At 65.2% G+C, this 12,638-nt stretch overlaps 2 protein-coding genes across 2 annotated transcripts in view; one reads left to right on the plus strand and one right to left on the minus strand.

Moving 5' to 3' along the window:
• DCST2 (DC-STAMP domain containing 2) overlaps window positions 1-2,237 on the plus strand; it is a 7,669-nt gene extending 5,432 nt beyond the window's left edge. Inside the window, exons 11-14 of the mRNA XM_032789425.2 lie at window positions 22-152; window positions 727-854; window positions 1,031-1,124; window positions 1,973-2,237. Of these exons, the coding sequence (XP_032645316.2) occupies window positions 22-152; window positions 727-854; window positions 1,031-1,124; window positions 1,973-2,237 (618 nt within the window). The remainder of the gene's footprint in view (window positions 1-21; window positions 153-726; window positions 855-1,030; window positions 1,125-1,972) is intronic.
• Window positions 2,238-5,501: 3,264 nt separating this feature from the next.
• ZBTB7B (zinc finger and BTB domain containing 7B) lies at window positions 5,502-8,800 on the minus strand. The gene is made up of 2 exons (XM_032789407.2): window positions 7,793-8,800; window positions 5,502-6,167 (listed from the first exon to the last, which is right to left on the minus strand). The coding sequence occupies exons 1-2, from the start codon at window positions 8,797-8,799 to the stop codon at window positions 5,732-5,734; spliced, it is 1,443 nt and encodes a 480-aa protein (XP_032645298.1). The 5' UTR covers window position 8,800; the 3' UTR covers window positions 5,502-5,731.
• Between the last annotated feature and the right edge of the window lie 3,838 nt (window positions 8,801-12,638).

Consider the following 12,638-nt stretch of genomic DNA (forward strand, 5'->3'; position numbering starts at 1 on the left):
GTCTACCTCCTTGTTCTCTAGGAGCGGACATGCTTCCTCTACAACAGCATCCTGACGCGGCGGACAGGCCTGGTGAACTCACTGCTCCGGGCCATGAGGCAGCGGGCGGCCGACGAAGGCCACACCAACCTGCTCCTCATCCTTGCCTCCAAGTAAGGGAACCCCATCCCCCCGGGGCCAGCCCCCTAGTCTTGAGCTAGGTGCCTGGGCAGGGCGGAACCGTCCCCTGGGTCCTTCCATTCATGGGGCTCATGGGATCCATCCCAGGCCCTGGCCACCAGCTCGCCCCATTCACCCCTGGGCTCCTGACTGACAGATATGGAGACCTGAGGGGAGGCCCGCAGGGCAGGTCACGCCTCTGTGCCCCTCGTGCGAGGGGTGACGTTACCCCGTCTGAGATCCCATGGGCTTGTTCCCTCTGCTTTCCACGCCATGTGACCCCCAACCCTGAGTAACCCCCTCTGTGCACACTGCAAGACCTCCTCACCATCGCCCTGCCGTGCAATTCTCCCTCCGGTGCAGGCTGAGTGACCCCCCCCCCGGTAACCCCCACACCCCCCCCCGCAACCCCCCCCTGTGCAACCCCCCCATTGTGCATGTCCAGTGACCCCCCTCCTGTGAGTGACCCCCCCAGGTAACTCCCATACCCCACCCTGCAAGCCCCCCACTGTGCATGTCCAGTGACCCCCCTCCTGTGAGTGACGCCCCCTGGCTCTGTGCCCATAGGTTTCCCCTGTGCGCCTGGTTGGCGCGGAGGATGGGTGTCCACCAGCAGTACTGCATGGGTTGTGGGCGCAGCAGGGATGGGGCCACCAGCCAGGACTTCGTCACCTGCATCACCCTTGGCTGCAGAGGTAGGAAGCAGGGCGCAGGTGACAGCGAGGGGAGAGTAGCCTGGGACTGAGGCGGCAGCAGAGGGCAGGGCTGGAGGGGGAAGAGGGGTGGGTGGGTGACACTTCCCCCCCCAGGAATGGACAGCCAGAGCTGAGACTGACACCCCTCCCTCCTCCTGCCCTGCTCCCCTCCCCAGGGATCTACTGCAGAGAATGCTACCAGATGCTCAGCAATGTCTGCTCCATCTGCATGGCCCCCCTGGCCTACCAGGGTGACATGGACGAAGAGATGTGAGTGAGGGTGGCAGGGGCCCTGGGGGCACCAGCACCCAGCACCCACCATGGGGCACAGAGCCCATGGCAGGGGGACTGGCATCAGCTTAGGGCAGGGGCATCATGGGCTCAGTTTGCGTGGCTGGTGTCTGTCAGGCAATGCCACGAGAACCCCTGGGGGAGGGGTGACATCTCCCCTCCCGTTGGCTGCCTGCCCCACCGTCCCACCTCCCTGGGCAGGGCAGCCAATCAGCTGCTGGAGGAGGCAGGCAGTGTTCTTGCCCCCGCCCTTCTCATGGGATGGGATACAGAAGACATAGGATCTCAGGCTGGCTCTGCTCCAGCTCCCCTGCTCTTGTGACCAGTGAGATGGCTCCTCTGGCCTCCCGAACCCCCAGCCTGGAATGGGGAGAGGGGACCCTAGTGCAGCCCCTCCAGGCCTGGGAAGGGGAGTAAAGGCCCCTGGAGCTACCAGAGGAGCAGAGGTGGGGCTGGGGGTACAGAACTGATGGGGGGGGAAGTGGGGCAAATTCACACTAATTGCCCCACACAGTGCGGAGGCAGGGCGGAGAATAAAAATCAAAACACCCCCAAACCCACCAGCTCTAGATTTACAGCTCTCTGGCACCTGGGGGCCAATCAGGTAGCGTTGGGGGGTATGGTGCATTATTTCTGCCCCCCACAGCTGGCACTGGCATTTGCTGCCCGTTGTGTAGAGCTCTAGCTTGGATACAACACACCACACCACACCAGCTGGGGAAGGAGGCTCCCCCCAGGGCTGGGGTCCAGGCTGTAGCGGGTGAGAGCCGAGGGGCCCAGCGGGAGGAGATGGCTCCCCTGCCTCAGCCTGGCCCTCGTCCCCACAGCGACTCCAGTGACGAGGAGACCGTGGGGCTATGGCTGGGTGCCACACGGGCACTGCGGGGGCAGGAGCAGGAGCATAGGCGCCGGCTGCGCCAGTTGCTGAGGCAGCGCATCCGCCAAGCGGTGCAGGGCCAGGGCTCCTGCCGGCGCCTTCCCCAGGAGCTGGCCGCATGGGTCTGGGCCCAGCTGGAAGAGGATGAGAGCGGACACAGCACTGGGACCAGCACTCCCAGCCCCATGGCAGTGGCTGACGACAGCTCCAGGTGAGCAGCTGGGAACGGGCAGGGGCATAGTCCCAAAGGGGGCAGGTCCAGGCACCAAGGCCCATAGGGGATACCCAGGAGGCCTATGCTATAGGGAGGGCTCTTGCCTGCCCCACACTGCTTCAGCCCAGGCTGCCTTTCCACCCGTGTTTCCAGCCTCGCTGGGGCTGGCACCGCAAGCTGGGCCCTGCTCGCTTCCCCAGCACCACTACAGCCTGGCCCAAAAGTCAGGAGGGATTTCGCCTGGGGGGCAGCTGGGCCAGAGCAGTGGGGCCCTGTGACCTCACACAGAGGGTCTCATGGGCACCCACACATGGTCTGGCCTGGATTTCTGAAAGACAATGTTGGCAGCCGCTGGGCGGGGCTGAAGGTCTGTGGGGAGGGGGCTCCCGGCCCCCGGAAGAAGCAGAGAGGGGAGGCAGAGGAAGAGCAGGTACACAGGGCCCAGCAGGATTGTGTGGAAGGGGAGTGCGGGGGCCATCTGCTGAAGGCCCCATCTGCCAGCACTTATCTCAGGGGCCTCCCCTCTCTGCCCCTCAGTGACCTGGACTTCAGCTACCAGGAGCAGCCCGAGGGGGCCCTGCTGGGGCCCAGCCTCCCAGAGCCAGGGGAGCTGGAGGAAGTGAAGACGATCCCAGATACCAGCCAGTGAGGGGAGCACGAGGAGCCAGACCAGTGCCAAGGAGACAGATGTACCGTGCAGGTGGGGACACCAGGCAGATGGTCCTGCCCCCCAATGCATGGCTGACTTCGGGGCTGCATGGGCTCCAGCCTGGGCACCAGGGGGCTTCCCCCTGCCTGGGAGCCCGGTCCCCAGGGATGGCGCCATCAATAAAGCGCCCTGTGGCTCAGGCTGATCTGGGCATTGGACTCTCTGCCATGGGGTGGGGGGGATCTGGGTGCAAGGCCTAGCGTACGCATCCCCCCCAGCTCTCTGGGGCCAGGGGCTGCTGTTAGCCCAGAAACCCCCATTTACCTTGTGCCCCTGCAGAGCCCCAGCCACTCCCAGGGCCAGGAGCCCTGGGTCCCCAGCACAGGCAGGGTCTAGGGCCAGGCCCTGCTCCCCCAGGCAGCCAGCCTCACACAGACAGGAGCACCAAGGGTCCCTGCTTCTCCGTTTATTGTCAAGCAGCCTTCATTTAAAAATCAAAATAACAACAGGAACCGAAAAGCGCGTGCGGGGCCGACCCTGGGCAGCTCCCGCTGACTCTAGCTGTACTTTGCTTTCTTTCCACTAGAGAAGTTCAAGTAGCCGAGATTTCAAGTTCACCATAAGGCACTTTAAAGCCAGGCCAGGCCAGGCCAGGCCCCCCGCCCGCCCCCCAGGACTGACAATGACGGCAGACAGCACTGGGGGCTAGGAAGGGAAGAAATATATTACATCATCTCTTTAAATATAGATCAACTCTGATCTGGGGCTAATACTCCCCGGGCGCTTCAGGGGCTGGGGGCGCTGCTGCCAGGGCAGACGGGAATGTGCAAACAGCAGAGATGCCCCTCGAGGGGGAAAAGCCACAGCTCTGGGGTGGTCCCTGGGGCTCCTCTGCCTCTGCAGGAGGGGGCCCCCTCCCTTTCCTGGGCCAACTTGCCCAAATAGTGCAACCAGAGAAAGCAGCAAGGAGTGCAGGGGCAAGTGAAGCCCGGCGAGGCGGCCCCTCAGTTAAGGCATGGAGGTGCAGAGGGCACCCTAGATCTGCATTTCCCTGCAGTGGACAGCTGGGGGCAGGGGGCTCTATTCCACAAGCTATTTACAAGGGGGGGGGGCTGAGAAAGCCGGGGGGTACTTGGGAACACCAGCTGTGCCCCAGGGCACTAAGCACTTTTCCTCCCTCCAGCGCCCAGCCAGGAAATGAAGACATACAGCTTTAAAAACCAGGGGCTGGCTAATGCACAGGGGGGTGGGGGCAGCACAGCTCTCCCCAGCACATCCCCAAGTGACCCCCACATCCCCAGGCCCTGCCAACCAAACCCACAGGAAGTGGGGAGTGAAGTCCCCACCCTGCAGAGCCAGTTCCGTGGGGTGCAGGGCCGGCCACATGCACCAGGGAGGCCACCAGATGGCGCCCTGTGGCCAGCTGTCAGGGCGCACGACACCCCAGGGTTGGGGGGCGAAGCCAGGCCTGGTACACTGAGGGTTAAACGCACCTGATTCATACAGGGAAGGGGCACCTGGTACAAGCTGGCTCCAGGTACGGCCTGTCCCACCCGCAGGGCTGGTGGCTCCCTGCCAGCTGGGTCTGGTGTGGACACGCTGCCCTCCCCCCCCAGCTCTGAGCAGCAGCCAGCAGGGAGGGGCTGTGAGCTGGCAGAACCGCGAGATCCCTTCTCACCCCCCTTGGGCAGTGCAGGCACAGCAGCCAGCACCTGGCACTGCCCCCTAGGCTATGGGGAGGGGCAGGGCGAGGCCCCCCCAGCATTTCATTGTGCAAATCCGCCAGGGGGAGTTTCCCCCTTTGCATAATTCAGAACAAACAGCGACGGGAAAAACAGGAACAGAAACTTGCGTCGTCAAGTGAGAGACAGTTTGTGTGGGGAATGGCTTCCCCCCCAGGGAGCAGGGTCAGGCTACAGCCCTGCCCCAACCTGGGAACAGAACCCAGGAGTCCTGGCCCCCTGCTCTAACCCCACCAGACCACACTCCCCACCGGAGCCAGGGCGAGAACCCAGGAGTCCTGGCTCCCAGCTCCCCCACCCCCATTGCCAACCCCCCCAGACTCCACCCCACTCCCCTCCAGACCTGGGGACAGAACCCAGAAGTCCTAGCTCCCAGCCCTAACCCACCAGCCCCCACTCGCCTCCCTGAGCCAGAGACAGAACCCAGGAGTCCTGGCTCCCAGCTCCCCCACCCCCATCTCTAATCCCCCAGACTCCACCCCACTCCCCTCCAGACCTGGGGACAGAACCCAGGAGTCCTAGCTCCCAGCCCTAATCCACCAGCCCCCACTCCCCTCCCAGACCCAGAGATAGAACCCAGGAGTCCTAGCTCTCACCCCTAACCCACCAGCCCCCACCCCCTCCCAGCACTGGGGAGAGAACCCAGGAGTCCTGGCTCCCAGCCCCCCCATTCTAACGCACTAGTCCCCCTCCTCTCCCAGAACCCAGGAGTTCTGTTTCCCAGTCCTCCGCCAGCTCTTTGAAGAGCAGTGAGACACAACAAGGGGACAAGGCCCAGCCCAGAGCCCCTGCTCCAGGAGAGCTGGGACATACTCCCCAGGCAGCCCCGCCTGCCTCCCCTCCCACATGCCCAAAAGCCCCAGACGGTCGGTCCTTATTGCTTCTTGTGCCCACTCCCGCCAGGGCAGGGTCCGTGTGCTCCAGCTGGGGGCGCCATGATGCACTATCCCCAGGGGGTGCTGGGCCTCCACCCCGCCCAGCGCATGCTCAGCCCGCTCCTAACCCCGGAGCAGGAGCTGCTGGGGCTGTGCCTGCAGCAGCCCCCCACCAGGGCAGCGCCCGCCCTGGGGATAGTGCCTCTGGCCACCCGCCTGGGGCAGGGCCCTACGCCGTCTCCACGGGGACGGCCCCGTCCAGCTGCGGCCCCTCCTCTGCCTCCCCTTCCTCCTCCTCCTCCTCCTCATTGGGCGGGGGGGCGCGAGGAGGGTCCCAGAAGCGGGCCAGCGAGAGGCGCAGGCTCTCCAGGCGCCCGTTGGACAGGTCGAGACCCTGGGGGCCGGCAGGGGGAGGGGGCGGCTCTTCGCGGCGGCGCCGGCGCGTCCGCACCTCCAGGCAGTTCTGGCCCTTGAGGTGGCGCTGCAGGTGGTCGTCCTTGGCGAAGGCCTTGTGGCAGAGGTAGCACTCGTAGGGCCGCGCGCCTGTGTGCAGGTGCATGTGGTTCTTCAGGTCGTAGCTGTGCAGGAAGCGGGCGCTGCAGTGCTGGCAGGAGTAGGGCCGCTCGCCCGTGTGCTTCCTCATGTGGATCTTCAGCTTGTCGTTCCTGTGGGGGGTGGGGGAGGGAACCATGAGCGGGGGGGGAGGTGCCGGTCAGTGGCAGAGAGGGTGGAGCCAGGAGATGCCCGTCGGCAGGGGCAGTGACCCTGGCCCAGGAGATGCCCAAGCTCAGCATAAGCAAGGGCCAGGATCACACGAGAACTGTCGCTACTCCCCCGACAGAGAGCTCCCCCACCGCACACAACCACTGTCCCACCTGGGCACTGCCATCCATCCCCTGGCATGGGAACATAGCAACGGCCACACTGGGTCAGACTAAGGGTCCATCTAGCCCAGGGTCCTGTCTGCTGACAGTGGCCAGTGCCAGGTGCCCCAGAGGGAGTGAACAGAACAAGGAATCAGCAAGTGATCCATCCCCCGTCGCCCTTCCCAGCCTCTGGCAAACGGAGGCTAGGGACTCCATCCCTGGCCAGCCTGGCTAATAGCCATTGATGGACCTGTCCTCCATTAATTTATCTAGTTCTTTTTTGAACCCTGTTATAGTCTTGGCCTTCACAACATCCCCTGGCAAGGAGTTCCACAGGTTGACTGTGCGTTGTGTGAAGAAATACTTCCTTTGTTTTAAATCTGCTGCCTAGCAATTTCATTTGGTGACCCCTAGTTCTTGTGTTAGAAGGAGTGAACAACACTTCCTTATGTACTTTCTCCACATCAATCATGATTTTATAGACTTCTAGCATATCTGCCCTTAGTCGCGAAGCAGGGGTGTGCGTGGGGAAATCAGCACACAAAGCGGGAGGGGGGCAGGAGGGGAACTGACTGGGTGAAGTAGGGGGTACAGGGGGCACGCGTGAGGCACTCAGCAGGTGAAGTGGGGGCACACAAGGGGAACACACAGGAGTGCGGGGGGGGACTCAGTTGACGAAGCGGTCATGCAGGGGGCACTCACCAGGTGAAGCAGGAGTGCGAGGGGGGACTCAGTGGACGAAGCGGGCATGCAGGGGGCACTCACCAGGTGAAGCAGGAGTGCGAGGGGGGACTCAGTGGACGAAGTGGGCATGCAGGGGGCACACACCGGGTGAAGGGGGGCACATGGGCACCTCATCGGATGAAGCAGGAGTGCGAGGGGGGACTCAGTGGATGAAGCGGGCATGCAGGGGGCACACACCGGGTAAAGGGGGGCACACGGGGGCACAGAGGCACCTCATCAGATGAAGCAGGAGTGCGAGGGGGGACTCAGTGGATGAAGCAGGCATGCAGGGGGCACACACCAGGTGAAGGGGGGCACACGGGGGCACAGGGGCACCTCATCGGATGAAGCAGGAGTGTGAGGGGGACTCAGTGGACGAAGAGGGGATGCAGGGGGCACACACCGGGTGAAGGGGGGCACATGGGCACCTCATCGGATGAAGCAGGAGTGCGAGGGGGGACTCAGTGGATGAAGTGGGCATGCAGGGGGCACACACCGGGTAAAGGGGGGCACACGGGGGCACAGAGGCACCTCATCAGATGAAGCAGGAGTGCGAGGGGGGACTCAGTGGATGAAGCAGGCATGCAGGGGGCACACACCAGGTGAAGGGGGGCACACGGGGGCACAGGGGCACCTCATCGGATGAAGCAGGAGTGTGAGGGGGACTCAGTGGACGAAGAGGGGATGCAGGGGGCACTCACCGGGTGAAGCGGACGCCGCACACCTCACAGGCGAACGGCTTCTCGCCGGTGTGCGTGCGCATGTGCCGGGGCAGCTTGCCTGCGCCATGGATGATCTTGTGGCAGACGGGGCATTCCTGGGGCATCTGGGAGCGACGCTTGCGCACCAGCTTGTCGGGGCTGTCCAGGCCAGGGGCCAGGGGCTCCTGTTGCAGGGAGCTCAGGTAGGCCATGAGGTCAGGGTCAATGGGGTCCTCGTCAGAGCCGGCGTCCTCGGGGGACAGGGCTGGCTGGTAGGGATAGGGATACGGGTAGGGGTAGGGGTGCGGGGGCAGCTCCTCCTCCTCAGCCGCCTCGTAGCCCTCATAGGGCTGGGCCAGGCCCTCGGGCGCCGGGGGCAGCAGGGGAGATGGCTCCCGAGGCTCGTGCAAGGGGCTGCCGGGGCCCGGCTCTTCGGTGTGGTGATTGAGCCGGGAGGATCGAGCCTGCAGGAACTTGCGGGTCTTCTTGCTGCGGCGGGGGGCTGGACGGGCAGGGAGCAGGGGGGCCCCGGCCATGTCCGGCAGGGTGGCGAAGGCCTCGAGGTAGCGGCGTGCCCGCTCGCAGTCCCCGTCATCGGGCCCGGGTGCCTCCCGCCCACTGCCCTGCAGGATCTCCACGCAGGCAGCAATGACGCAGGGGATCTCCAGCAGCTGGGCCGCCTGCAGCACCTCGCCCATGTTGGCGCTGCTGATGGTGAGCGTGGCCGTGTACGCGAACTCCAGCAGCGCGCCCAGCGCCTCGGGCCCCACGAAGTCCAGCTCGCAGACCTCCTGGCCCAGGCCTGGCCCCGGCCCCGCAAACAGCTTCTTGAAGTAGCGGCTGCAGCCGGCCAGCACGGCCCGGTGCGTGCGGTACTCCAGGCCCTGGCTCCGGATAGTCACGTCACACAGCACCCCGAGCTGGCGCTGCTCGTTCAGGCTGCTCAGCAGCTCACTGCTGTGCTCCGGGAAGGGGATGCCGATCAGGTCATCCTCGGGGCTCCCCATCCTCCTCACCTGCGGGCAGAGACACGGCCTGCTCAGAGCCTTCCGGCCACATGCTCCCTGCAGCCCCAGCCCCAGCTCCAGCTCCTGCCAGTCTTGGCCGGGGGGCAGCCAAGGCAGCTCCCACACTGGGACTAGCCGTGCCCTGAGCCAGGCCATGCAGGGGGCTGGGGCCTCCCCAGAGCCTCAACCCCCTCCACTGCTCCGGGGGGCAGTCAGTGCCCTCCGCCACACAGGGCCTGGTGGGAGGGGAGCAGCCCACGAGGCCGCGTGGCAATGGAAGGGGGAGGGGGCAGCCATTCAGAGGAAACTTCTGTGGTAAAAGCGTTAAGTGCGCCGGCTCTGCCATCGATTGAGGAAACCCCCCCACGCCCCGGAGCAGTGCCAATGCCGGTGCGCAGAGGGGGAGTGGGCGTGCAGCCCCCCAGCACAGCAGATTCCTAGAAGAGATAATGCCGGCTCCACGCTCCCACGGCACTGATAAAATCTGCCCTGAGGAGCTCAGACTGACGCCAACTGGGGTCGGGTGTGTGTGGGGGGGAACAGTACATGCTGGACCCCCGAGCAGAGGGCAACATCTGGTGGTGGGAAGGTGCTGAAATTCAGCGTCTCCTTGCCCCCCCATTTCAGGAGTGTCAGCAGCCCTGCCCACCCCCCAGGTTGACTGGCAGGCCCACTGAGCTGGGGACCTATTTGCACTAAAGCCAGATGCTGCAAGCAGGTCCCAGCTGCCTCCCAGAGCCAGGGATGGGGAGATAGGTCTGTGCAGACAGAGGCCAGAGCTGGGGAGGGGGGCATGATGCAGGGAGCAGGGCAAGGGACGCACCTATGCCCAGGGCTTAGATTCACTCTTGGGCAAGGGCCCCCTGCCAGGAACCGGAGCTTCGCCTTCCCCCACAACCCAGACACAGCCGCAGCACCTGCTTGCCACCCCCCTCAGTGGCCACACCAAAGGGGGAAATCTCAGCACGCCGCATTTGAGGCTTCCTGAGCTGCCATTCACAGCCCCCCAGCGCCCAGCCCGGAGACCTCCCCTGGCACGCACCAGCTCCCCACGCAGGCATAAGGCCCCAACCTCGCCACCAAGCCCCTAATGGGGCAGCTGCCCCCATCCCCATGGGCATGCACAGGCCCCATGCCAGCAGCCCCCGCAGAGGCCAAGCGGACTGGTCTCTCTCTGCCTCAGACAGGGAGGGGACCGGGGCGGGGCAGGGGAGCATGTCCAGCTGCTACCCGGGCTGCGCTGGTGCTGAGCGAGGGTCCCCCAGGCTGTCAGCCACCAAGGGGGTCACCGCTGCTCCTCTTGTGCCCCTCGTGCTGGGGAACGAGGCACTGCCAAGGCCAGGAGCCCCAAAGAGCCCAGCCAGGCTCAGAACCAGACCAGGGCCCTGCCCGCCTTTCCTGCCCTTGGCAGAAGAGGATCCGCGTGAACCCAGGCTCCTGCCCCTGCGGTGGGGGGCACCACCACAGACAGCCAAGCATGGGTGCAGCAGGGAAGGACAGGCAGGATTTATACCGCAAACCTGACAGCAGCCTGGCCAGGGGAGGACAGGCTGGGCCCAGCCCTGGCCCGCCTGAGTCTGGGCAGGGGGAGATTTCCTCCTCTTCCCCCCACGCAGCCAACCAGGGCCAGCATCCCCGCACACACCACCTGGGAGCCACAAGACATGGCTGGGGCCGCGCCGCTGGGGGGCTCGCTCCTGGGACGGGCCCTGGGTGGAGCACCCCTCCCCCAGCCGGGCAGGGAGCGGCACTGGAGATGGAACTAGGTCTTTCCCAGACCTCTTGCCCGGGCAGGGGAGGCGGCAGGACAGCTCCAGCCACCCCAGCACCTCCCTGGGGCCAGGCAGCCAGGCAGAAATGGGCACCGTACCCCTGCATGGTGCCTCAGGCATGCTGGGAAGCGGCTGCCCGCGTACCCCGTAGGCTGCCTAGGGTAGAGACGTGGCTGCATGGCAGGGGGGGTGGGCTCCAGGGGGCACAGGTGTGAAGGGAGCCACAGACCCTGAGACAAGCAGTGCCAGCCGGGTCCCCCCCCACAAAGCTGAGGGCAGTGGGGCCATGGAGATCAACCGCCCTCCCACATGGGCCCAAGATGAACCCAGTACCCTCTCCCTGGCTGGGACACAGGGTTGGGCTCTGTCCAGGGGCTCCGCCAGCCCCTCCAGCTCCCCCCACACACCACACCACCCCCTTCCCCAGCCACGTTGTGACCCCTAAGAGCTTCAGGGCCCAGCGCCGACAAAAGCTCCGAGAGCCCCAGACCCATCAGGGAGCCCAACGGTGCCGGGGCAGCAGGGACTTAGCCAAGGTCAGCCAGAGCCAGGGATAGAACCCAGGAGTCCTGGCACCCACCATCCGCCTCTCACCACCAGAGACTGCTGCTGCTGAGGGAGCCTGCCCCGGCACTCCCCACCCGAGCTGGTGAGAGGGACCAGCAGAGCGGGATCAGTGCCCAGCACTGGGGTGGGGCAGGACCCACGGCCGCGGGCGGCTGGGCTGGGGGCAGAGCGTAGCAAGGAATGAGGGTGGGTGGGTGGGTGAGGGGCCCCACCCTGTCCCCAGCTTTGCAGGAAGGCAGGGGACATGCCCCCTCTTGCCCAGCTCAGGGGGGGGGTGTGGACGGCGGCCTCATGGCAAGCAGGCCCAGCCCCCCACAGCCGCTCCCTGTGCTTGGGTGCCAGCCAGCTGGGGCTGCCTGCCGGTGCAGGGAGGTGGGAACAGAGCTGAGCGCAGCTGCCCCTCCCCTCTCTGCCAAGCAGGATCCACCGGCAGGGCAGGCAGCAGCCTCCCCGGAAAGCAGAAGCCAAGTCAAGCCGGCCCTTGGGAAGGAGGCCCCCTGGCCCCTGCCACCCACCCAGAGCAGGCAGTGTCAGGGGGCCAGCGGGGCATGGCAGCAGGAAGCAGAGCAGGGCTGAAACCCCATCTCCAGGATTTGGTCCACACCCCTGCCCAGGTGCCCACAGAAGGGACGTGCCAGCTACACAGACCCTGCTGCCCCGCAGCACCCAGCCTGCCTGCCACGGGGCACTTTGCCTCTCCCATCTCTGGTGATGCTCTGCTCTTGGCCTCAGCACCTGCCCTGGCCACACCAAGGGCTCCTGCTAGCTGCTGCTTGCCCCCATTCAACATCTGGGGAGGGAGGTCCCTGGTCACACAGCAAGCCAGGGCCCCTCTCACTCTAACTCACCAGCCCCCACTCCCCTCCCAGAGCTGGGGACAGAACCCAGGAGTCCAGGCTCCCAGCACTGGGCACTGAGCACTAGGCCGTTCCTTCTCCCAGCAGCCTCTCTGGCTGGTGTTTCTCAGAGGGCGCAAGCAGGGCTGGATTAGAGGGAGCAGATTAGCACGGATTAACCCATCACACCGCTCGGAGCAGACAAGCCGTGACAAAACCCCAATCAGATTAGCAGGGGAGATTAGCTGAGGGGATTAGCGGGCAGGAGATTTCGCACACAGCAGATCAGCCCCAAGTGAGTGGGGGACATTGGAGGAGTTGGGGGACCCCCCCACATTGCTAGGAGACCCTCATCCAAAGCCAGAGTCACAGGCTGTCCCAGGGCCGGGGGCTCTCAAGCCAGAGACTGTGTCGCCCCAGCACAACAGGCACTGCCATGACACACAGCACTGGCACAGACGGGGGCATGGACAGGGACCCAGCCAGCTCTGGGACGGGGGCGCTGAGCTGCGGATACCAGAGCATCCCCAAGGGCAGAGGGGGAAGCAGAAAGACTGTCAGGAGGGAGGGGCAGAACTGGGGGGTGGGCATGCCCAGGAAAGGAGGTGGCTCCAGGCTGGGAAGAAGGGGCACTGGCAGAGTGGGGGAGGGGGAGGCCTGGGAT

This window comes from Chelonoidis abingdonii, chromosome 11, assembly GCF_003597395.2.
Source record: "Chelonoidis abingdonii isolate Lonesome George chromosome 11, CheloAbing_2.0, whole genome shotgun sequence".
Taxonomy (NCBI): Eukaryota; Metazoa; Chordata; order Testudines; family Testudinidae; genus Chelonoidis; species Chelonoidis abingdonii.